Consider the following 24,767-nt stretch of genomic DNA (forward strand, 5'->3'; position numbering starts at 1 on the left):
TTAATAATTCAATCCACACCATATGAGCTCCTTTTTTTTGGCATAACTTAGCAGGAGTATAATCACACTATGGTAAATTCCATATGAGGTCGTTTAACTAATTTGCATAGCCTTAGTTCAGTTCCATTTTGATCAAGCATGATGATGAGTAGCAACACCAGCTTATTTCATGTTGCAATGTATCCATGGTTTGCCCTAGGCCATCTTACATCATTCCTTCACATCTCCAACAAACTTGCCGAACGTGGCCACAAGATTTCATTCCTCATGCCCAAAAACACCATCCCCAGATTGAGCCATTTCAATCTCCACCCACATCTCATCTTCTTTGTTCCGATCACCGTTCCGCACGTCGACGGCCTCCCTCTCGGCTCCGAGACTACTTCAGACCTCCCCAATTACTCAAAGCACTCCCTTCTCATGACCGCAATGGACCTCACTGAGCCTGTTATTGAAACTTGTCTGAAACATCTTAAACCCCACATGGTCTTTTTTGACTTCACACATTGGTTACCTGCATTGGCATGCAAGTTAGGCATCAAGGCTTTGCATTACTGCACAATAAGCCCTGCCACTGTAGGGTATCTTATAAGCCCTGAAAGAAAACTTCTCCTTGAGAAGAATTCATTAACAGAAGCTGATCTCATAAACCCTCCACCAAGCTTTCCACCTTCATCAACCATAAGGCTACACCCTCACGAAGCAAGAGAGTTAGCCACTGCTGCTGTAAAGAACTACGGCAATGGGGGCATTTCATTTGTGGAGCGCCAATTGATCTCTTTTGCCAGCTGCCACGCCGTGGTTTTCAAAACCTGCAGAGAAATGGAAGGGCCCTATTGTGATTATCTTGAAAGACAAATGAGAAAGCAAGTGTTTTTGGCAGGACCGGTTTTGCCGGACACACCGTTAAGGTCGAAGCTGGAAGAAAAATGGGTGACTTGGCTGGGAAGTTTCAAGCCCAAAACAGTGATTTTCTGTGCCTTTGGAAGTGAATGCTTTTTGAAGAGTGATCAATTTAAGGAACTTTTGTTGGGTTTTGAACTCACAGGAATGCCTTTCCTGGCTGCATTAAAACCCCCTATTGGAGCTGAAGCAATAGAATCAGCTTTGCCTGAAGGGTTTAATGAGAGAACAAAGGGAAGAGGGGTGGTACATGGGGATTGGGTTCAGCAGCTATTGATCTTGAGTCACCCATCTGTGGGTTGCTTTGTGACTCATTGTGGGTCTGGGTCATTAACAGAGGCTATGGTAAATGAGTGTCAATTGGTACTGTTGCCCCATGCAGGAGATCAATTTATCAATGCAAGAATAATGAGTGGAGACTTGAAAGTGGGAGTGGAGGTTGAGAAAAGTGAAGATGGACTGTTTACTAGGGAAGCTGTGTGCAAGGTATTGAGAGCTGTGATGGACAGTGATAGTGAAGTGGGTCAAATGGTGAGAACCAATCATGCTAAATGGAGGAAGTTCTTGTTCAGTAAAGGGCTAGAAAACTCTTATGTGGACCATTTCAATCAGAACCTGCATAGTCTGCTCAGATCTTGATTTAGAGTAGTAGTATAGTGACAAAGCCTCACATGTGTGCTATAGTCGATCTCAGTCATCATCAACTATGTTTTATTAATATATTCATATTGATTGGTTAATTAAAAGTTTTGAAAGTAATTAGCTACATAGAAAACAATAAGTATTACGAGAGAGAAACTACTATTGATAATTATTTTGGCTTAATTAAGCTGACTTTAACTTGATAGTATCCTGAAATCAGATTAGTTATGCTGCTGGAAAACATATCTGTGCTATATAAATGGCACGAGTTATATTTCCTCCTATCTCTCAATGATGGCAGTATTAGTGTTTCCAAGTAAAACAAGCAGGTGTAAAGTGTTGTAAAATAATTATGTTTTTGATCTTCTTAAAACCTATGAATAAACAAAAATAATGCAGATAACTTCATGTAACAAAGAACGAGTCACAAATAAAAATGTATGAACTAGTTAAAAAGGGCATACGATGGACCAAACAATCATGCAATGAAATTATTCAATTCAAATTAGATTTTAAATTCGTACGATCCACGCGTTTAATTAAATTATTAATTTTTATTTAATATTTATATATAAGAAAATATATGCATATTAATAGAATTCATTTTTAAAAAATTTAGTAGCATATTCAATATAATTATATTAAATTGAGAAAATTAATTAAGTAATTAATTGTATTTTTAATTAAAGAGATCCCCTCCTTTACATACATACATGTGTTTTTTTTATCATTATATATATACGTATATTATTTTTATAAATTCAGATCCCAATAATAATAATAATAATAAATTCTTTCATGAGGGTTAATTATAAGATATTCTATTTTTTATGCATACTAAATATAAAACTAAATATATTGATATAATTTGTTTATTAATATTCCTATACTCAATTACTAATTTAAAACAAAATAAAATTATAAATAGATAAATTCTTCAATAGATGAGTGTCATGCTACCAGTGAATTGTAATAGATTGTAAAATAAAATTTTATATATACCAAAATCATAAAACAAATACATGACCTGGACTATAAATATATTTAGATAAAAAAAATTATATACAAAGTTTAGTATTATGGTTTAGGGCTTAAAGGGGTGAGTACGCATGATAATGATAATCCAATAAAAAAAATTTAATAATAATTATAAAATATTAAATAAAGATGTGGTTGAAATTTGGAAGGTTTCTTGTGAATTCGAACCAATTTGGTTCTTTTCTTCTCTCTATCGTCTTCTTCCTCTGTTCCATTAGGGTTTCCTTTTCTCCCTCGGAGCTTCCAATTGAAATCCAATTCCTCAATACCTCCACACTTTCTCGTTCGGAAAGCTCGCGAATTCGAAAGACATCGACGGCTCCACGTGATACGGTACCATGTTTTGTTCCTTTCTGCTATATCACCGTAGAGGTTCAATTTTAATAGTCTTTCTGGCCACCCTTTGTTGCTGAGTGCTTGGTTTGTTGCGTCGTAAAGAATACCTGGTTCAGTTTAAGTAGAAGCTGTTTTTTTTTTTTTTTTCTCGTTAACAAATTGAAAAAGGTGCAGTTTTTGGTTTTGTATTTGTCTTTAGATGCATGATTTTTTTCTTTACTTTTGTTGGAAGATGTTGTGTATGCAGAAAATTTGAATTTTAGAGAGATTGTAGAAATAGGTGTAAGGAGTTTGGCACTTGTGCCATAGGATAAGAATTTCAAATATGCTGAAGCCAATTCTGTGTGGATACATTATTAGAGCTTGTAGTGTGATATAAGGTTTTTATTTTGATGCACTACGAAGCTAAAGAAATTTTTCATTATTTTCCAATGATGTGTTGCTTTGTCTTTTAATGAGTTTGATGAATGACAAGTTGACAACACTTGGATATGTCAAATTCATTTAATTATTTGGCAAAGGTACATATTTTTGAATGGCGGTGTAAGGTGTTTGTATGCTAGACGGAGCATTCACATCACGTTTGTGTGATGCATGGCATACTGAATTAGAAGTTGAGACTAATGTAAAGCAATTTTTGTTCCAATGAATTAGACAAGGAATGTATTCTTCTTAAGAAATTTCTGATTTTCTCTTGTTAGGGCTCTTTGTCGATTGTGTCTGCCCTCCTATGAAAATTCACATGTTAAACAACGTGGGTAGAGAGTGCTGGAGAATGTTTTTTATATGATCAAAGATGAACTGTGAAAAGTAGAAGTAGATGACAAATTAATTTCTTATTTGCATTGCACAATAGAGTCTGTTGGCAATCTAATCATCACTTAACTATAAAATTATATCAATGGGTTACAATGGGGCTTACCTTCGATCTTCTGCTCATGATAACTGCATGACTGGATTCCCCCATTGATAAGCAATCAGTACTCAGTAGTCTGAACTCTGACCATGGAATGTTTAAACTTTATTTTCATTGCAAATATAAAACTATATATAATATATGCTGAGAGTCTAGTCTTGGCTCTTTTTTGTTTCGCTGTTTTTTGGTCTTTTACAATCTTGGAAGTTTGTTGGACTCTTAGGTGTAACAATCCTTGATTGGGAGTTGTTTTTTCTCTATACCCTCTGTTGTACAATTTTTGCCGCCTTTTGATATTGGTTGATGATATTATTTTTTATTTTCTTCAGTTATACTTCCAACTTTTTTTTTTCTGAAGTGAGATTTCGTTTTCATGTCAGTTTTCTTCCTCTCTGGTTATCAATGTTGGCTACTAGTGCAGTTGCATCTTTGCCCGTATTACCACCAGGTAATGATAATTTCTGACTTTTGTATGTTGCATTTCAATTTATACTTAGATATAGGATAAACAGTTGGGGAAATTACAGTTGTCTGGAAACAAAATGGATGCATTGTTGATTTGCTTTATGTTCCAAGCATCAACATATCCACTTTTGAAAACTCATGTTTTTAACACATCCACTTATGTGTAAAAATTGTATCTAATTCGTTGATTGCACAATGGATGGGATTCAGTTTGAAGTGAAGGTTTAGGTTGTCTCATTGTGCACATCTGTGCAAAACAACTGCTTTTATACACAGTTCTAGATGAAAAATGCTTTGATATACATTTTCTTCTCTATTGGTATGGGTTGCAGTAAGTAATGTAACCCTCTCCATTCCCCAATTCTGTTCCATTTCTTCCTGCTAAAGGTGGGATTGATCCAAAGTCCTTGCACTCTCCTAAATGCTTGAAAAGATAATTCAATTTTCTAAATTTCGTGATGATAGTAAAGTGATTGTATTTTTGTAAACAGTGAGAAGAGGTGGCCACCACATTGAACAGAATGTTGTTTCCACATTGAGCTTTCCAAGACGATTACTGACAACTAATAATTCAATACCTCTGAGTGGTACACAGTTTCCATTTGGCAGAAGAGCTCATTCTACTCACACAGCAACTATAATATGTGCTGCAGCTTTGGTAATATTCTTTACTCTCAGTTGCTTTCGTCACCTTCCAGTAGTCTATCAGCTCCCTAACTTTGAATATATTTTTCACATAGATCTTGTTTATTTTGTTCTCACCTAAAGCCACATATAGTCTAACCACTTAGGGAAAACTTCATTAGAGGAAAATTGTTTTCAATGGCTATTTAGGACATGAAATAAATGACTAGAAAAATTCACATTGTATATTGATTTTGACTTGTGGTATGCTACTTTAAGACATTAAATATAAAACATTAATGTGCATCCAAGATTTATATGTTTTGATGTGTTATCTGTGTTTTCTGTCTAAAACTTTCTAAGCTTAACTTAATTTCTCCTATTGTGGTCATTTACCTTGCAGACATTTTTCATGCTATTATTTTCCCCATATTTATACCATGTATTTGAAATTTTTTACCTATTGTGTTGAAATTTTGTATTTGAACACACACATGTTCTAAATAATAATAATAAAGAAAGAAAATACTTTGTTGATTTTCCCTTTACTAATCTCCTCTGAAATACGCAGAATGCAAGATGTGGTGCAGAGCAAACCCAAACCGTTACTCGCCAGGCTCCTACAATTACTCATGTTCCTGGTAATTGCTGATGACCAACATTATTGCTTTGTTAATTTAGTCAGGGCATTTCTCTCCTTGTTGCAATTTTCCTGTGTTCCATTTGTCAGAATGATTTGTGTATTTTTAACAAATAATCAAGGTCCTATTGTCCCTTCTAAAAGAAGTAGCCTGCTCCCAAACATGGAAAACCGAACAGTAGTCCTACAAAATAAAGTTAACTCCGTTTTGCTTTGTGTTACTCACAGGAAAATATCATGAAACAAGCAAATGTTATTTGTTACTAATAGACTCTTACTCTTCCAAAGCATGTTCTAGATTGTCCATCATGGTTTAATTCAATTGTCAGGCAAGGAGAAGTCGCCACAACTTGACGATGGTGGAACTGGATTTCCACCTCGTGATGATGATGATGGCGGTGGTGGAGGAGGTGGAGGCGGAGGCAACTGGTCTGGTGGATTCTTCTTTTTTGGGTTTCTTGCTTTTCTTGGCTTCTTAAAGGATAAGGAAACTGATGACACATACAGGGATGACCGAAGAAGGTGAAAGCATTGGCCACCACAGATGCATGCTTTTGCTTGGAGTATTTTTTCTGCTTTATTTGTTGATTTCCTCTCTCATATATGCATACCGTAGATTACATTGGTCAACTGAGGTTCTGTGCTTGCTTATGATCATGTAATGCGCAGAATTTTGTATGTTACAAATTAAATCCCACTTGAAACTTTAGTATGGAAGGAAATACCGTGATAATTAGTATCAAATTACATCGGTATAGTAGTTATGCTTTTTGACTTGGATGGTACAAATTAGCATGATACTTAGATGGAGTTTTCATCTGTTACCTTTTCTTGAGAGGAGCACTGTGATAGCATACACTAGGAAATACTCTTTACCTGGTTAATCTTAGTTGAATATTATTTCGTGACAATTGTATGAAGCTCATTTGATTTAGGATACACGTAAAAAATGTTTGAACGAACAAAACAATTGTCACGAGTGAGGTGGGCTTAATTGCTTAAAGCTTGCTCTTTAACTGGTTTGCTTAACGTTGATTATAATTCTAAGAAACAAATGTTAATATGATCTTTAATATAGTTTTTTCAAATGTGCCTTTTATTATTGACTTAAACTTATCGAGACTCGTGAAATTTAGGTATCACTTTTATTTCATGGTTTTTAATAAGTTCTAGTTATCGAATAATTAGTCCATTTTGGAATGTTGCTTATTATTATAACAAATTCATGATGATAGAAAATAAGTAATTATTTGTCAAAATAAATTAAAATAAATATGCATTATATTGAAAAGAGTTTGTTGTTTTCACTCTTCATTTTAAAATTTTCCGGAACTCTCAAGTCTATTATTCATGACTGAATATAGAAGATTGATCAAGTGCCCTTTTACTCTGACCCTTATGAGTTAGGGAAAAAATAATAGATAATGTTTTTTTTTATATTTAAGTATTAGAAAATGTAAACATTATTAATTATTATATAAAAAGTTAGGCATGATTTTACATATTGATATTATTACAATAAACAAATAACATATATATATAACATCTTTTATTATATATTTTTCTATATCTGCTATTCAATGTTAACGAATTAAGGTCATTTCATAAATTAAAAATATACACAAAATATATATATATATATAATATTTTTCAATAATGATTTTATAGAATTTTATTTCTTATAACTTTCATTTCTTTTTTTCTTTTTATTTTTCATTAATTTAACATCACATTACCTATTACATTTCACATTTCTTCTCTCCTCATCACATCTACACATTCAAGACTACAATACAATACAAATGGTCACTAAGTTCATCCTTCATGTCCAAGTCTTTTCAGTCTCTCTTTGGCACAGATCGAGTCTTCCCAAGCTCTCTGACACAAAATCTGGTTCGTCTCTCCAACCTATATTTGATGTATTTATTTGAGACTTCAGTGAATGTTGTCACGAAGTTCATTATGCATAATAGAACAGAGTAATTTTTTTAGGGTTCCAAGTTTAATCTAGCTTTAATTTTGGACACCAAAAACTTCTGATTCAGAGTTCTATTTTGATAAGGAATGTTTGACTTCTTTTTTTCCTTTTCATTCTAAGCTCTGAAGAATGGTTTATAGGCAGTAATATTAATTTCCCTCCCTTTTATGTTGATTCTAAGCTGGAAAAATATTTTTTATTGGTAAGAAATTGTTAATCAACGTTGCATATGTAAGAAACTCACTTACAAACGCATTGTTAGGTTATCTATTCCAATGAAAAAAAATTAAAAATTTGTTAAGCAAACTCAACTTTAAACAACTCATTATATCACATTGTAGATGTTCATAACCATAAGTAATAAAAGGGCACGATTAAGTGGGTGGAGGACATTGTTTTAGAAATTTGCAAAGATTTTTTTTTTAGGAACTGCTGCAAACGGTGAACCACCAGTTCTGACCAGTTCACTGGTTTTTATGATGTCCTATTCCAAGGGTCATCCGGACCAGTTCTTACATGAGATTTCAATACTACTCAATCTCATTAGTGACTAGGTCTTATATGCATTCTTCTGTTATTAAAATCCTTTCCTTCGGATTATTATACACAAAAATTTGTCCAGAATAACTAATTACCATGGTGCTATCCTGACCCCTCTTCCCCCCTCCAAACAGAAAAAATGCGTGGTCGCAATAAAACCAAAAAGGCAGGAAGAAATCAAACAAAAGCATCATGGTTTTCTAGTAAGCCCTCAGGAGACTAATTAAAACTCCATAACATCAAAACCCTTTATTGTTAGCCCGTGTAGCTGTCCGTGCATGATCACTGCTCATCTTGTTGGCTTAGTCCATGTTGTCTCCGACGTTACAGTGTTACCATAATAAATCTGCTTTGTGCTATCGTCCCAGTAAGCCTGAAAGCCAAGTAAAAATTGAAATTAATTTATGAACCAATTTCATAGTTTCAGAACACGTACGAGCATATATCGAATCTGAGTACTCTCGAACTGCTGTAAACTAAACATTCAACACCTACCACCTTGTTGCATACAACACAGCACTGTTTAATTTGACTAGTATTGAGAAAATAAAAAGATACTCTGAAGGGTACAAGCAAAAATGGTTACAGGTTTACCAAAGGAACATTAAAAAAAGTGATAACACCAAGTTAACTCTGTTAAAGAAGAAATATAAATTTTGCATTCAAAAATGCTTTCAACCCATCCTCCTGGAATCAATTTTTACCCTAATAAATTTTTTGCTTAAAATTATCAACAGCAGACGTAGCAGCATTTCACAAACTAATACACTACATTAGATTTCCTTGTTTTAAAAAAATTATAAAAAGGAAGGAAAGAACCCTGAAAACACACCTGCCAATTAGTTGGGAGACCCTTTGAGTGTTCACTCGGATCAGGTTGCTGCTGGTTATGCTCAATTGCATCCTGCGGTGTACTAACAGATTCTTTTGCTGCTTGTGCTCTCCTGCGTTTGACCTTCTCTCGCCTGAATAAAACAAAATCACATTATTGTGTGTAAGCAGGACAACGGGTGGATGTGAAATTATAGGTTTCTTGAGTCCCATACCAATCACCACCTAGAGGCTGAAAATTAGCATTATCTTTGGCCTCTCCACTTGCAATTTGCTTGGCATGCCACTCCTAAAATCAAAGGAATTTGAGAAACAAAAATTTGGAAGACTGCAATGTTATATGAAGGTAAGTTCCACATGCAAACCTCTATTTCCCTTTGACGCTTTCTTTCTAAGACCTCATACACACTATCAGGTTCTTCCTCCTCTTCGAGCAACTCCTCTTTAGCTGCCTTCCACTAATAATAATAAACATCTAAGATCAATTTCATGTTGAAGAGGAAGTAATCCAGGGTAAGAAATTCAAAAAATACTAAGAAAACATAAATACTTTTTGTTTTAAAAAAGCTTGCCTTATCTACTAAACTTGAAACCTTCTTATTAGATTTTAATGAGGATCCAACTGCAACTGCTCGCTTCCTATTGCGTACAACTGAGAACAAGGAGAGGAAAGGTAAGTAATCATGAATGACAGGATAGCTATATCATGTAGCTAAGTAGCTCACAAGGGACATGAACAGCAGTCAACAATTACATCTCAAATTTTCATGGATGAACAAATAAAAGCAAGTAGCAAGTGTATGCAAATACTTGAAAAATAAAATAAACCTAATTATAATCAATTTAAAAAGAAAGTGTATGGAAAGGCATGCTGACAAATAAACCACTAATATGACAGGATAAGCCTGTGACAAGGCGGGGGAAAGGTTTTTTCTTGGGGGGGTGAAATAGAAGGTCAAAATTGTAAGTAAAAATGATCAATCCTGGAAACATAATACCTAACAACCTAAGAATGAGTTTAAGAACCCCTAGGTTGCCAAAAACCTCAACTTTACCAGCTAAGTTTGAAACAGGATCACCCAATCAGTAACACTAGACTTGCTCAGCATCTGTACCTTTTGTTTGGGCTTTAGGAACTAATGACGATGCATTGTTTTCTGCAGCAGATTCGGCAGTAGCAGGAGGCAATGAGACACCTTCGTCAACTGAAACAGTTGCAGGTGCATGGATGCTAGATGAGGTAGATGGACCATCACTAGATGCCCAGTCAGCCCCACCAACACCAGAATCATTAAAATTGATAGTGGGAATGGACTTTGAAACAGCTCCTGGTAAATTTAAAAAACCAGATTGATTTGTAAAAAAAAAATGCTGAAAGAACTAATAGTCAGATAAGAATATTTACAGTAATAAAAAATAGAAAATAATTCACTAACTACCAATACAAACGTACCATCTTGAACCTCATAATAAGCAACAGTGCCAGCTGGATCGATCATAACTTGAGGATTTTCACTATACATGTTAGGAATTGCACTATTATAGTAGATATGAGCAGGTGGCATAGCAATTTGTCCATATATATTACTGCTTGGGACTTCAGCAGCTGCCTGCCCATAATACTCAGGAGCAACACCAGGATAAGATAGACTATATTGAGCATAAGAAAGGGGTTGCCCTGTCTCTGTGTAAGATGGGAGAACACTATAAGAAGGTGCTAGTGGATCACCAGGTGGAGGGGGCACCTGATCATTGTCTGGCGGTGGTGGTGGAGGCACATGCTCATTATCAGGCGGTGGAGGAGGAATCCATTCATCATCTGGTGGAGGAGGAACAAATTCACCCTCCTCAGGCAACACAGAAAGGTAGTCAACGGGTGGATTCAACTGAACCAGTTGATCTATGTGCATGGAATCCTTTGCAACAGGTACATCGATGACAGTAGTATTGCCTGAGGAATTCATATCTTCAACTTCCATGTCCACATCCATATCAACATCTTCCCCAACGTTATACCCATGTTTATGAATTGGTTCCTGAGGATTAATAATTGCTTCAACTTTTGAATTAATTTCTACATCTGTTTCCATGTGACTACCAGGAGAATTAGACAATGCAACATGCTGACCATTGGCAGAAATTTTATTGTTGATATCTTTTAGAACTGCAGCCGAAGCATCATCCTGAGATTCATTAGAAACATTAGAAGTAAGAGGGCTCCCTTCGTTCTTATTATTATCTACCTCTGACTCATGTCCCATGCCATTCAGTTGGTCAGCCAATTCTTCAGAGACAGGGACATGTTTATCCTCAACTTCATCATGTGAAGAATTACCAATTTGCATCAAATCATCGGTGATTAAACTTTCAAGCAATTTTATCTTTCTGTCAGAATGCTCCCAGAATGGAAGCAAAGATGATCCATATGATGCAAGAGACCTAATATCAGAGAGCCTAATCTCAATCTCTAGCATATACTTTGACAAGAAGTCCTGGCCTAGCAAATTCTCCTTTGACCTGTGTAGTATTCTGTTAGTTAAATCTGGAACGGGAAGAAATAAATTTTTCAAACTATGAAACAAATAATCAAACAAAATACTGCAAATAAATGATGCAGAGAAGCTAAAGTTAGATACTTACTTTTTCAGTGATTTCAGCCTCTCTAACAAACTCTCACTTTGTTTGACAAGACGAGAAGGAAAATCAATGTCCAATTGCTGTTGTTCTTCATCACCAAACTTGGAAACAGATGAATGGTGTCCCTCATCAGATAAACTCATATGACCATCATTTCTTGTCAATTCATTTCCATTAACATCAGAAATCTGATTTTGATTTGTACATTCAACACTATCTCCATTAATTTGGGACCTGTGACCATACAATTCTTTATGAGAAGTCACTGTGGTTTCCAATGAACCATCGATTATGAAAGCAGCAGAAGTGTCCTGCAACACAGCCGAGTGCACATTGGAATTATCACCAACAGCAGCACTCTCTGTTTTATCATTGACAGAAGCATGAGGTATTGAGTCATTAGCCAACTGATCTTCATGAGCCAGGACCTGAGGCACTTCCCATGAAGTTTCCCCAGTTTCAATGTTCCAGTAATAATAGCGTTGACTTTCCTCGTGCATCACCATCTTCCATCCCAAACCAACATCAGTGAGAACTTGTTCATCAAAACTTTCAGAAACATATATTTGATCTTTGGAAACGATTTCATTTTGCAAATTACCAGCAGCACCATCACTTTCATTTCTTTCACTGTACCCAACATCAAGTGAAGTAGAATTTTGTATTGTATTTTGCTGTCCATTATTCTGAGCAACAAGATCTACTGGGACACTGATGTCCAAATCTTTGGATCCTTCATCAAATATACCCTTAGCCTGACAAAAATAAAACAGCAAAAAGTATAAATAGTACATAAAAACGTAGCTTATTCTCTGTAGAATGAAGTACCATACACATATTTCACAGACAATATTTCCTAAAATTGTCATGAGTGGCACAGGAATATACCCTATATATCAAATAATGCAATGAAATGCAAAAAATGAGTACACATAGCTCATACTTCTAGATAGTGCTAGATAAATATGAATATCATATGATATTAGGAACAAGTTATGGTAAACAGAATTCTAATCTAAAGAAGTATTCATAAATTGTTGCAAATCATAATCCCTTAATAAAAAAAAAATAGTTACTCCCTCCGGTCTTGATTATAAGCAAAAAATGGCACACTTCACACCTATTAAGAAAATTAGTTAACTTCATTAAATTGTGTCATATCCAACTTAAAAATAAACGCACTTCCTAAACTATCCTTCATTGGAACTTGATATCAAGCATAAAAATAGTCTTTGGTATTTTGGAGAGTCACATTAAATAATGCAAAGTAATTGGGATTTGCTTATATTTGAGACAAAAAATAAGGGGCTTTGGTTGCATATATTCAAGACCGGAGGGAGTATATTACAGCATAAAAAAAAGGGACATCAAGCAAAGGAAACTAAAAAATAAAATAGAACAACGATAGAAAACTTTATAAATTTGCTAACAAATGATAGAGACCGAAAATTCGTAATTTATAGTCATCAGGAAGACAGGGACTCACTCTCTCAAATAACCCAAGTATATTATGCTTAATCCATCAAATATACACTGAGGGGAATTCAAACAATATACTAACATTGAACCAGGCCCAGTATTGGCATACCCTCCTCACCATAAGAGAATCAACTAGGAAAATTATTAAGATCAAGAATATCAATATACACACCACACAAGACCAACCACAAATATGAAGCTCAGATACATATCTGGCATGACAAAATCAAAGTTTTGACAGAATACAAATGTAGGTAGTAGAATACCTCTTCATTAAGCATGGGGCTTTGCACATTTGCATCATTAAGCCCTTTGCTTGATCCATCATCCCCTTCATCATCACTATATTGCCCAAGTAACAGCAGGGGATTCTGTGGTTGTTGACCTGAAGACAAGAAGCCAGCATGTTAGAAACTACAGAAATGTTGGATTATTGTCCATGCAATATCAAGAATATTAAAAAAGAATGCCAAGAAGATTCAAAAACTATTAATTAAAAGAGAGCTACAATTGACATGAAAGACAAAAAGCAACTTAAGGATGAAAAATAGATTCACAAGCACTTTAGCTTGCATCATCTGAGTCACCTGTTACAGATGGGAAATGTCAGTAAGCCATTAAGCAAATAAAGCCAGAAACATACGAACCGATAAAACTTTCTACCGTCTGAACCTCAGTAATCCCTTGATGCAGCCAAAAGGGGAGGAAAACGATTAGGAGTCATTCATATTTCAATGTGGCAGGGCCGACCTCATCTGAAATGAATGTTCCCAAGACCACAGCAGCCCTACAGTCTGAGAACAGTTTCTTGGGGCATACAACAAAACATGTCTTGCATATATAGTTCCATATTTCCACCAATTTAATGTTGAGCACTCAAGTCCTCTAAATATAGTCCTTTTGAGAAAACTGACAGAACCCACCTGAAGAAGAGGGTGAATTGGGTAACCCATCACGATGTTGAGAATCAGTATCTCCTCCAGCATCACCTTGTAGAGTGGAGCCACCCAACTCTCCTGGAAATGTGTAAAATTAAAAACATGACAATTAACCAAAATGGATTAAAAACCACTTCCGTAATTTGTTTCACTAAGAATTCCCAAGCATCCTTTATGACTGGTGCAGTACACCAAACACTCAAAAGCATAGAGTTTCAAAACACCAATCCAAAAACATGTCTTAGGCACAGGCTCCACAAGTCATTAGCACATTCCATAGCATTGCACACACCGATTATTTTAAAGACACATACATAATACTTGGATATAAACTATAAAGCATAAACTACCCCAATGAAAAGTAACTCTGCCCAAATGAGAAAACTCAAAACTTTTATTTGCCCAAGACAAAAGCATCAAAAGAAAAATAATATGTAACAACACACCGTCAATTTCAACAACAATGTGAAAAACACATGCGGAAAAAGACCCGGGAAGCAAAAAAAATACGATGAGATAATAGTCATTACAATACGAATATATTATTTTATTCGATAAGTACCATAATACTAAATTAACAAATTCACGTACAAATCATATTACTATGACTTCCAATAAAATTTTCAACAAACTATAAAAACAAAAAACCTAGAAAGCAAAAAAAAAGAAAAAAGAATATGGGATATAAGATCATAAGAGTCATTGAAATTTATTCGATAAAAATCTCGTATTACCAAATTAAAAAATTCACATACAAATCATATTACTTTCGTTCTCAACCAAAACTTCAACAAAATAATACAAATTTCACAACACCAAAAAAAATCCATAAGCAGCAAAGATATATGTGCCAGAATCAAGGTTTCCAAATTCCAAGCAATAGGAAAAACTAATCACAAAACAAAATAAGTTAAGGAAACAAAAACAAAAAAAAAAAAAGAGTTAAAGCAAGCAAAGGTAGTGATTACCAGAGGGTTCCGCGAAAAGATCGAGTTTGACTCTGCGACCGGCGTTGCTGATAGCGGCGAGGCGACGACGCTCTTTTCTTTTCCCCATTCGTTTAGCTCTTCGAATTTCGATTCAACAAACGGTTTGTGGCGCGCTGCGTGGAAAACGGAGCTTTGGTTTTTAGGGTTTGCAGTGGTTTTTTGCATTTGAGTCTCTGAAAAACCAAAACCAACAAAGAAGATGAAGACGGGTCGGGATACGGGTTACGGGTCGCAGGATTCGGATACGGGTTTCTCTGCAGTTACGTGTCTTGATAAGTGAAGGCCACGTGGAAAGACTAAAGAGTATAAATTTCATTGTAGTTGGTTGGATAGTTTAGGATTTCGCAGAGATTCATTTATCATTTAACGGGTTGAATAGATATTGTTCCATGTTAGAAATTGAAATTATGATTACATCCTAGTATTTTAATTTAATTAGTCAATCTTTTTATATTAAACTATTTATTATTTATATAAAACAAAATTATTTTAATATATTTCCAAAAATCAAAATAAAATAAAATACAGAAAATAACATTTAGTTTGATTTAAATACAAAAAATAGTACAGTTTTATTATTTTAACAATAATTAATATTTTATAAAATGATAATTCATTAGAATTTAAAAAAAAAACTAGGATTTAATTTGAATTCAAAGATGATGATAATAAAGTATATTAATAATTATTAGTACATTTTCATTTAAATTTAAAAATAATAGTAATTGTGATAAATAAAAATAAAGTATGATTTAATTTATATTTAAAAATAATGAAATTATCATTATAATAATAATAATAATAATTTAAAGTTGAAAAAACTATAAGTGAGTGTGAAAATTTAATTTAACTTCTTTAAAGTGAGTAATTCACTTTAGAAGGTAAAGTAATTAGGATTAATCGTATTTAAATTGAACAATTCGTTTTTAGAAGATAAAGTAAGTAATTTTGTTAATTTGCATGTATTAGAATAGAATAACTTGTGTTTAGAGGAGCTATCTCCTTCACAAGAAGCATAAGCAATAGCTTTACATTCAGCTATTGTTTGGTTGGATAATATTACCTTAGAGTCAGATTGTAAGCAAGTTGTGGGCATTCTCCTCTCAAAGAATTTAATGAATAATGAATTTCGCAGCATTCTAAGGAGTTGCATAGTCAATATTAGTGTCTTCAAAAAAAATATTGTAAAGTTTGTTGGCCGTCAAGTCAATTGTGTCTCCATTGCCTAAGAAGGATATCCAAATCTTATGCTTGTAGACATATTTTTTACTTTATTTCAAATTGCATTTATCCTATCAAGAGATATGAACAAGGATTTTATGTTGAAAGGAGCTTTGGGATTTAATAGAGAAGCTCCTTGGATGCATGGTAGTTCGTTCGAAAACATAGATGTGGATGTGGCAGTGAGTTTAATTTGTAAAAAAGTGCAAACCGTCTTCAAATTATTCGAGAGGAATTTGTCTGACTTTGGAACCTCTTCCATGGAAAGTGGGAAATGGAAGAAGATTGGGTTCCAACTTCCAAAGACTGATGGATATTATATACTATCCTTCAACTTCATGGTGTTAAGTTAGCATATTTATTGATATATTTGGCCATTGGGACCTTACCAGCATTGATTCTATCCTTCCAACTCATCATAATGTTAACAATATCCCCCCCCCCCCCCCCTTCCCTTAAAGCACTAGCATAAATGATTGCATAGCATGGGCTTCGACTAATGATGGATCTGCTTATGAGACATGTTGTGTTTTTATAGATTTCGATCAAGAGCAACTATATATAACATGATTCTTTGTTTGATCATGGCAATTAATTAATTGTCCTTCTTAGCAAAGTCACGATGAATTTAACTTGATTTGAGGGTTATTGTTGTGGCAACATATATGATATATGATTAGACCTATATTTAGGAACAAACTGCTCTCTTTATAAGGTTGTGTGTCCTTGGGTTATCCAAAACATAATTTGGGAACATTTTTGTCTCATGTAACGTTTTGCTAATTATGATTTTAATGCTCTCAATTGAAATTCAAATATGTTTTAAATAGTTATGTTTATGATTGATTTGGCTACAATAATTAACGGGATTGTTTAAATTTTATAAGAATCAAAGCATTCCACTTATAAATTTTAGGTTTAACTTTGCTGCTAAAAATCCCGATTGTTGGGTCGACCTTCCCTCTTTTGTTAACTTGTGGGAGCCAAAAACTTAGACAGAGTTTACCAAACTTTATGGTTGTCGATCATATTCAGTACTAGTGTTAGATGTAGACTAGTAGTTTACTATTATAAAATATAGATTTAATCTCGCTGAGTTAATATCAACTTTTAATAAAATTAATACTAATAAAAATGTGAAGACATATTCATGAATAAAATGAATTGGTTAATATTAATTTTTTGTATAACTGATATTAACATGAGTTAATTAACATTGATTTTTCAAAAAATAAATTGTATTTTATGATACTTTATACTTCTTTAATTTTGTTAAATAGTAACATTAAAAGTTTAATTTTAACATATATTGATGGTCAAACATTTCTTTATATATTATCAATTAACTAGATACCATTTTAAGTATATCTTTTCAAGTAAGTATCATATAATGACATAATATAAAAAATAGGATTGATTGAAAGTAATTGATCGAAAGTATAAAAAAATTATATTATCGAGATATTTTAATTAAATTTTAATATTCAAACCCATTAATATTTTTTCTCTCTTAAAATGTGACTTTAGGTTGCTGACTTCCTTTTCCCTTTTCTCATTTTTCATCCTCTTCAAAAATGTTTTTGACTTATTTTAATTATAATCACATCGGAGATTGTAATTTTATTTTTAAAAATATTGTATCAGCTTGTGAAATTTTGTTTCTTCTGTGTTGATTGTATAATCAATTATCAAGTGTGATAATCAATTTTAGAATTACATAGTGAGTTTCTTTTTGTTTCCAGTAGTTAGATAATCGATTATCAAATGAGATAATCGATTATTCTAAGCTATAGATCCTTCATTATTTTGAAACTAATTTGGGCATTCAATCACCAAATGAGGCAATCGATTAATTCGATGTTACTAGCCAAATTTCAAGTAAAAGTAAATTCTTAAGAAACTTAGATAAAAAGAATACTTCATGTTTGATTAGTCACTAAGCATGAAAAAGAAACTAAAACTATATCACAGAATGCCTAGTCTAAAACATTTAATACAAATGTCTCATCTATTAAACATGTTAGGCACTACAAAATTATTAAAACTAAAAATTAAGAGTTTCAAGCTTTGATCTAACATAATTAGATTCACTCACATAAAAATTATAGATCAAACTAATATTTAAAATAAAAGAGGTCATAAACATAATAAAATCACATGAAAAAATAATTTAACAAACAACTAGAAAATAATATGAAATTTATTTTTTCAAAATTTTAACAACTTCCATCATATTTATTAGGGTAAATAGTCACTTTTACCCCTCAATATGTAATTCGCTGACAAATGCGTCCCTAAAAGATGAAAATGCAAAATTTAATCTCTGAAAGTGTAAAAAGTGCGACAAATATATCATACCGTTAACTTTCGTCCGTCACGTTAATAAAGTCGCCTACGTGATACAGAAGGACAAATTTGTCACTGAAATGATGACCAACGTGAATCGCTAGCATAGGGACATATTTGTCATAATATTTTTTTGACCTTTCGTTTTTTTACTCCGCTGACAGATGTATCCTGAAAGATGACAATACAAAATTTAGTCTCCGAACGTATAAAAGTGCGACAAATATATCTGAATGTTAATAATAGATTGTAACTAATTATTATTATTATTATTAATATTATTATTATTATTATGCGTTTATAATTTAGTGGTCATATTTGTTTAGTACTCATGTAATATATTTTTTAAATTGCCTTTTAATATATATATTTTTGATTTCTTTATAGTTAAAAAAACTTTATCTTATATCTTATAATTTTATCAAATTTCTACTAAATTTCTCATTTTTAATCTTTAAACTTATTCAATATCTCAATTTCAACTTAAGTAACCTTATGTCTTGATTAAAAATAATATGTCGAGAGTTTTGAGTAAAAAAAACACAATCAGCTGCGAGACCAAATTTATTTATTTTAGAAAAAAAAATTAATCAATTATTTTTTTTTAAAAAAAGTCTCACAAAATTTAATCAATTGAGTTATGTTTAAAAAAATAAAAGTCTTTTATTTCTTAAAATTTTTTGTTTCTTCAATTAATTATTAATCTTTATTATGTGTTCTTCCATAATATGTCAAATGGATTGCAAGACCGCTCCAATCTAAATCAATAAAAAATACAACCCTATGTTTTGTGCAAGTGATAAACCTTCGTATTATTTTTTAAGTTAACCTCTGTATTCGTTTGAACAATATTATATTTTTTATTTAAATTTATTTGGATTTTTTATTTGTTTGTAACTGTTTTTCATTTCATTATGTATAATAAGTGTTGTCTCGAGTGGAAACACATAAAGTTTATCTACAGGATTCTTTCATATATTTATTATAAGAAAAAGACTTATAATTTCACTTTAGTTTTATCTAGTTTAAATTTTTTGAGACTTTTTTTAAAAAAATAGTTGAATAAATAAATAAATTTGATCATGCGGCTCGTTGTATTTCTTTTACTCGAAATAGTTGACATATTAATTTCAATCTAAAATATTAGAGTACTTAAGTTGAAATTAGGATATAAAATAATTTTAAAAATTAAAAGTGAGAAATTTGATAAAATTATAAAATATAAGAAAATTTTTTTAACATTAAAGATTAAGGTTAGACGAGAAAATCAAAATAATATATATATATATATATATATATATATATATATATATATATATTAAAAGACAATTCAAAAATATATTGCATACCTACTAAATGGATAGTAATAAATTAGAAACACATAATAATAATAATAATAATAAGTTACAATTTATCATTAAAGTCTAGATATATTTGTCTTTATACTTTCATAGATTTTGTATTTTCAGTTTTAAAGGACATATTTGTAAGTGAAGTCAAAGACAAAAAGTAAAAAAAAAAAGATATTATAATAAATATGTTCCTATACTCACAATCCAAGTTCGGAATCATTTCTGTGACAAATTTATCCTTCTGACATAGTCAATTTTATCACCGGTGACAGAAGGAAAACCTATGTTTGTCGCACTGGACTAAATTTTATATTTTTATCTTTCAGGGCGCAATTGTCAGCTTTATAATTTGTATATATATATATATATATATATATATATATATATATATAATGTTCTCAGAGTTTCTTGTGGGTTGTACTCTATCTGTCATCGACCATATCACTTTGGTCACCTTCAGATACATTCGTCGCATTCATCCATTTAACTTCCACAAATTCCTACAAATTCTAACCAAACCATTCACTACTCCAAATCCCACAACTTCTCTCTTTTTTTTCCCTCCTTCTTTTCCCTTTTTCTGTTGTCCGATCTTCTGCCTCCTAGGTTTGATTTTCCTCCCTACCCTCTTCGGTTTATTGCTTTTTAATCTTAGATGAGCCTGCAGTACGTATTTTATGGTGTATTTTTATGTGGGGTTCTTGAGTTTTCTGTAAATTTTGTTCCTTTTGTTTTGTATGTGTTGATTTTGTTGCTGGTTCGCAGATCGATGGTTTTTTTTCGTGCATGTGAATAGTGAATTGTCCTGAATTCAGAATCTGATCACTTACCAAATTTGAAAAGCCGTGTTCTTTTGATGTGGGGATGTTGAAATTTGAATCTGGTGTTGTTCTGAGGCGATTTTGATAGGTTTTGTATGTGAGGATGGATGTGGGATCATGGATCCGAGTTTATCAATTATCAGTAATTGTGGTGTGAGTGTTTTTATTTATTTATTTAAAGATTATGGATTTATTGAAAATTTGGTTTTTGATATGGGCAATGTAGCATCACCCCATCTTGTGGAATAAGGCTCGTTTGTTGTTTCTATTTTTGTTGTTGTTGCTGTTGTTTTATATATGGTTCTATCTTGAGTTCCTTAATCCTTGTTAATTTCTCAAATTATGTGGCAAATTACTTCGACATCCAAACATTTTGGAACGAGTTTAAGGAGTGTTCGATAGGTGTACATTCATATATCATTGAAATGTGAATTTATATGCACAATTTCATGTCATTCAAAGTGAAAGGAAGAAAGCAATGCACAATTGCCTTTGATTGTTGATACTTTTATTATGTAGTGATAAGTAACTTCCAGTTTCAAATTAATTCTGCTTGTGATTGAAATATGGAACCAGTAATGCTGCTTGGTTTTCAATTTGAGTACCTTCTAATATCAGAATGGCATGGATATTATGCTTCAATTCTGAAGCCAGGTTTCTTTTTCCCATTGTTGCCTTTCAAATTTTGCAGATCTTGGTATTTGGGATTGATCACCTGGAGTTGGAAATGGTTAAAAGGTTCAGTTGCCTTGTGCCCGCTTATGATGACTTTATGAGGGATGAACTAAATGGAATGTCTAACTGATTTGTTCTTGGAACAGTTATGGAGTGTTCTGATTTGCGAAAGATATCATGTTGCAGTGCTTAGAAGGACTTAAGCCTTTATTTGCGTCCATATTGCGATGTTGTGACCTGGATATATATAACCAGCCAAGAGGCCTTGAAGATCCTGAACTTCTTGCTAGAGAGACAGTGTGTATGCACTTAACCTTAATTTATGCTTATGATTCATTGATTTTCACATTTGTTCTTACATAATTCGATCACAAATTAATTTTGATTTTCAACCTATGTGCTTTGGTTGAGAATGTGCACTTTTGAAGTCCTAGATCTTGTGTTATTCCATCGTATTTGAGTTAACTTTATTAGTGTTGATGAACAAGAAAAGAAAAGCAACAACATAGAAAATGCAATTATCTTGTTTGTTTTGCTGGATTATGTTGCCTCTAATACGGTTGTTAGGAAATAAATATGTAATATTTGTGCTAAAGATAGCTATTTATTTTGCTTGTATATGCAGTCAGTGTAAGTGAAATAGAAGCACTCTACGAGCTCTTCAAAAAGATTAGCAGTGCTGTAATTGACGATGGGTTGATTAACAAGGTTTGTCTGTTTTGTCATTGGAAAACATTGTGTTTTGGGCATATTGTATTTCACTAGTTGAGCCTTTTTCATCAATGAAAAGAAAATACATATCTCATTAAGTTTTATTTATCATTTTTTGTACTGTAAATTCTATTGTTCTATTTTGCCATCTACTTTCTCTTGAAGGGTTTAGTTTTCAAAAATCTATCAGATGTTACATTCAATTTTAGATATCATTTGCAGGAAGAGTTTCAGTTGGCTTTGTTCAAGACAAATAAAAAAGAAAGTCTGTTTGCTGATCGGGTATTGCTTTTGTTTCTTTTTATTGTTTTTTTATGCAAATATCTTTACCTTGAAGCATGAAAATCTCTTTCATTGGTCATAAAAAAGAAAGTCTGTTTGCTGATCAGGTTGTGATTTATACATCTGAAGATACTATCTATTATTACCTTTATTTTCTATTCAAGTCTTGAATTGAAATTGAGCCATGTGGCTATTTTGTGCCTTTGTGGGCATTAACCACATTGGTTCATGTATAATTTCATATGCTGTCTACTAGAGTATCATATTTGTTTATATATACTAGCTTGAATAGTTCATTGAACATGAGAATTGCAAAAAATATGTTAAACTTTGTATCTTGAGTGGATTATAATTTTAAAAAGCAGTAAGTGTGAGTGTGTGTGCATGTTTGTACAACTAAAAAGATGACAGATTTAATACAATATGAAATAGTTAGTTAATTTATCTGCCTAAGTTGTGTATGCACACAATGCATGCTATGGTATTACAGCCATTAGCTTAAGATGCAAGCATTATTCTTCTTTATTTTTTTCACATATTATTCCCTTCTATTTTCAGCAATATTCAAGTTCTATATCTGTTTACGTATTTTTCAATATTATATTTTGTTCAAAAATTGATTCACATTACTCCTTGTGGTTGGTATCTCATATGAACTTCTCTCTAACTTAGGTATTTGATTTATTTGACACAAAACACAATGGGATACTGGGTTTTGAAGAGTTTGCTCGTGCTCTCTCCGTTTTCCATCCTAATGCCCCCATTGATGATAAGATCGAATGTATGTTGTACAATATTTTTTCTACAATTATTATTTTAGCATACAGATTTTCTGTAAATTTAATAACAATGCACAATTGAAATCAAGTCTTTAATTTTCTTTGATAACCTTTTTAAATAAACAAAAATTGAACCCATGTGATATCATGTTTCAGTTTCCTTTCAACTATATGATCTCAAGCAGCAGGGTTTTATTGAAAGGCAAGAGGTACTTAGTCATCTTTGATTTAATTCTAAATTTTTTGCTCCTCATTTGAGACAAGCCTGATTTTTGTATGACTTTCTAAATAGGTGAAGCAAATGGTAGTTGCTACACTTGCTGAATCTGGCATGAACCTATCAGATGATGTTATAGAAAGTATAATTGACAAGGTTTTACCCCATTTTCTATAACTTACATTTCTAAGTTCTAATAGTGCACATGAGTCTTAAGAGTCTCATTTTCTCTTTTTGAAAACTCACATGGATAGTTTCAACATTAAATTTTGGATTTCTTTAGACCTTCGAGGAAGCAGATACAAAGCATGATGGCAAGATTGACAAGGAAGAGTGGAGAAACCTTGTTTTGCGCCATCCGTCACTTTTGAAGAACATGACCCTTCAATATCTCAAGTAATTCTTTAATTAATATTTTTCTAGTCAATTTCTGCGGTACTCTCCCAAGTGGAGATAACCAAATAACTGTTCTTTATTTTAAAAAAAAAATGGATGAGATGTGATGTGGTCTCTACTTCATCGGAAAGTCTAAAACCAACCGCAGCTTATTTGGTATTAGTATACTATAAATTAAGCTACAAAGAAAGATAAAAAGGTCTAAATTAGAAAAATCTCTTCATATTGAAGGACAACTACTTTGCTTTTTAGTAATTTAAATTTTGAAAAGAGTGGCAGATGAATACTAACTTTGAATTCAGAAAGAGATCAACTTAAATATCTAGATTCATATATGTTACTCATGGTGTGGTATGGTTGACAAATAATCATGCCCCTTAAGTCTCTATCACTCGGTTAGAAAATACCCTAGGTTCACCAAAAAAAGATGCATATATGCTAAACCGAGTTCTGGTCAGTGAGATGTGTAGATCATAGAACATTATATGAACTAACATCTTTTTTTCCTGTATTTCTCTGGTCTTTTCTGATATCCTTTTTAATGTGTACGAGCAGGGACATCACCACAACATTCCCGAGCTTTGTATTCCATTCACAAGTAGACGATACTTGAAGATAATTTCTCCTATGGCTTCTTCCTTTGGGCTGCATGGCCACGTGTGTAGTAAAAAGGGCATGGCAGATAGCCTTGCTTTTACCTTACATTTGTTATATCTTTGAATAATGTAGTTTGGTTTGTGGATTCTTTTGCTGGGGTTTAACTTTCTCATTTTTTCTTCAAACTTCCAGACACATATGGTTCCCATTTTTCAAAACTAGGATTTCAAAAGCAAGATTGGAAGGTTGTGCAGAGTTTGTTTTATATCATGAGTTCTGAGGCCATGACTATCATTATTTTTAATTTATTTTTAGTCAACTTGTCTACCGCATGTAAATGTTTTTTTGTTTTTTGCCTTTGTTTGAATATGACTGTAGTACTAAAAATAGGGAAAGTTCACTTTTAATTTTTAA

At 32.6% G+C, this 24,767-nt stretch overlaps 4 protein-coding genes across 7 annotated transcripts; 3 read left to right on the forward strand and 1 right to left on the reverse strand.

Moving 5' to 3' along the window:
• Positions 1-141: 141 nt before the first annotated feature.
• Positions 142-1,542, forward strand: LOC114424487 (anthocyanidin 3-O-glucoside 2''-O-glucosyltransferase-like). Its single transcript, XM_028391343.1, has one exon. The coding sequence runs from the start codon at positions 142-144 to the stop codon at positions 1,540-1,542; it is 1,401 nt and encodes a 466-aa protein (XP_028247144.1).
• Positions 1,543-2,725: 1,183 nt separating this feature from the next.
• LOC114423550 (protein FERTILITY RESTORER RF2, mitochondrial-like) lies at positions 2,726-6,475 on the forward strand. The gene is made up of 5 exons (XM_028390349.1): positions 2,726-2,916; positions 4,216-4,283; positions 4,792-4,958; positions 5,496-5,565; positions 5,894-6,475. Exons 2-5 carry the CDS (start codon positions 4,238-4,240, stop codon positions 6,088-6,090), a joined length of 480 nt encoding a protein of 159 aa, XP_028246150.1. The 5' UTR covers positions 2,726-2,916; positions 4,216-4,237; the 3' UTR covers positions 6,091-6,475.
• A 1,417-nt stretch (positions 6,476-7,892) lies between these two features.
• On the reverse strand, positions 7,893-15,132 carry LOC114423551. 3 transcript variants are annotated; one of them, XM_028390351.1, is made up of 11 exons: positions 14,936-15,132; positions 13,953-14,045; positions 13,296-13,414; positions 11,554-12,305; positions 10,367-11,430; positions 10,029-10,241; positions 9,486-9,565; positions 9,279-9,371; positions 9,129-9,202; positions 8,915-9,047; positions 7,893-8,455 (listed from the first exon to the last, which is right to left on the reverse strand). In XM_028390351.1, exons 1-11 carry the CDS (start codon positions 15,021-15,023, stop codon positions 8,372-8,374), a joined length of 2,793 nt encoding a protein of 930 aa, XP_028246152.1. In that variant the 5' UTR covers positions 15,024-15,132; the 3' UTR covers positions 7,893-8,371. The 3 variants fall into 3 exon arrangements, with proteins under 3 accessions (XP_028246152.1, XP_028246154.1, XP_028246153.1); XM_028390353.1 differs by having other exon boundaries at positions 13,702-14,045; positions 14,936-14,989; XM_028390352.1 differs by having other exon boundaries at positions 13,677-14,045; positions 14,936-14,989.
• A 5,149-nt stretch (positions 15,133-20,281) lies between these two features.
• LOC114423552 (calcineurin B-like protein 3) lies at positions 20,282-24,678 on the forward strand. 2 transcript variants are annotated; one of them, XM_028390354.1, is made up of 10 exons: positions 20,282-20,481; positions 21,388-21,434; positions 21,518-21,672; positions 21,997-22,079; positions 22,305-22,364; positions 23,037-23,145; positions 23,300-23,352; positions 23,436-23,516; positions 23,644-23,756; positions 24,312-24,678. In XM_028390354.1, the coding sequence occupies exons 3-10, from the start codon at positions 21,549-21,551 to the stop codon at positions 24,367-24,369; spliced, it is 681 nt and encodes a 226-aa protein (XP_028246155.1). In that variant the 5' UTR covers positions 20,282-20,481; positions 21,388-21,434; positions 21,518-21,548; the 3' UTR covers positions 24,370-24,678. The 2 variants fall into 2 exon arrangements, with proteins under 2 accessions (XP_028246155.1, XP_028246156.1); XM_028390355.1 differs by having other exon boundaries at positions 21,388-21,672.
• Positions 24,679-24,767: the final 89 nt, after the last annotated feature.

Source organism: Glycine soja, chromosome 8 (genome assembly GCF_004193775.1).
Source record: "Glycine soja cultivar W05 chromosome 8, ASM419377v2, whole genome shotgun sequence".
Classification (NCBI taxonomy): Eukaryota; Viridiplantae; Streptophyta; class Magnoliopsida; order Fabales; family Fabaceae; genus Glycine; species Glycine soja.

Excerpts from the sequence above, each read along its gene's own strand:
- LOC114424487 (XM_028391343.1), top strand. The coding sequence starts at position 142 with ATGATGAGTAGCAACACCAGCTTATTTCATGTTGCAATGTATCCATGG.
- LOC114423552 (XM_028390355.1), top strand. The coding sequence starts at position 21,549 with ATGTTGCAGTGCTTAGAAGGACTTAAGCCTTTATTTGCGTCCATATTG. Across the intron at positions 21,673-21,996 it reads TCTTGCTAGAGAGACAGTGT|TCAGTGTAAGTGAAATAGAA; the intron begins GTATGCACTTAA and ends TTGTATATGCAG. Across the intron at positions 23,353-23,435 it reads GTTTTATTGAAAGGCAAGAG|GTGAAGCAAATGGTAGTTGC; the intron begins GTACTTAGTCAT and ends CTTTCTAAATAG.
- LOC114423550 (XM_028390349.1), top strand. The coding sequence starts at position 4,238 with ATGTTGGCTACTAGTGCAGTTGCATCTTTGCCCGTATTACCACCAG. Across the intron at positions 4,284-4,791 it reads TTTGCCCGTATTACCACCAG|TGAGAAGAGGTGGCCACCAC; the intron begins GTAATGATAATT and ends TTTTGTAAACAG. Across the intron at positions 5,566-5,893 it reads TACAATTACTCATGTTCCTG|GCAAGGAGAAGTCGCCACAA; the intron begins GTAATTGCTGAT and ends TTCAATTGTCAG.
- LOC114423551 (XM_028390351.1), bottom strand. The coding sequence starts at position 15,023 with ATGGGGAAAAGAAAAGAGCGTCGTCGCCTCGCCGCTATCAGCAACGCC. Across the intron at positions 14,046-14,935 it reads TCTTTTCGCGGAACCCTCTG|GAGAGTTGGGTGGCTCCACT; the intron begins GTAATCACTACC and ends ACACATTTCCAG. Across the intron at positions 11,431-11,553 it reads AGGCTGAAATCACTGAAAAA|GTCAAAGGAGAATTTGCTAG; the intron begins GTAAGTATCTAA and ends AATACTACACAG.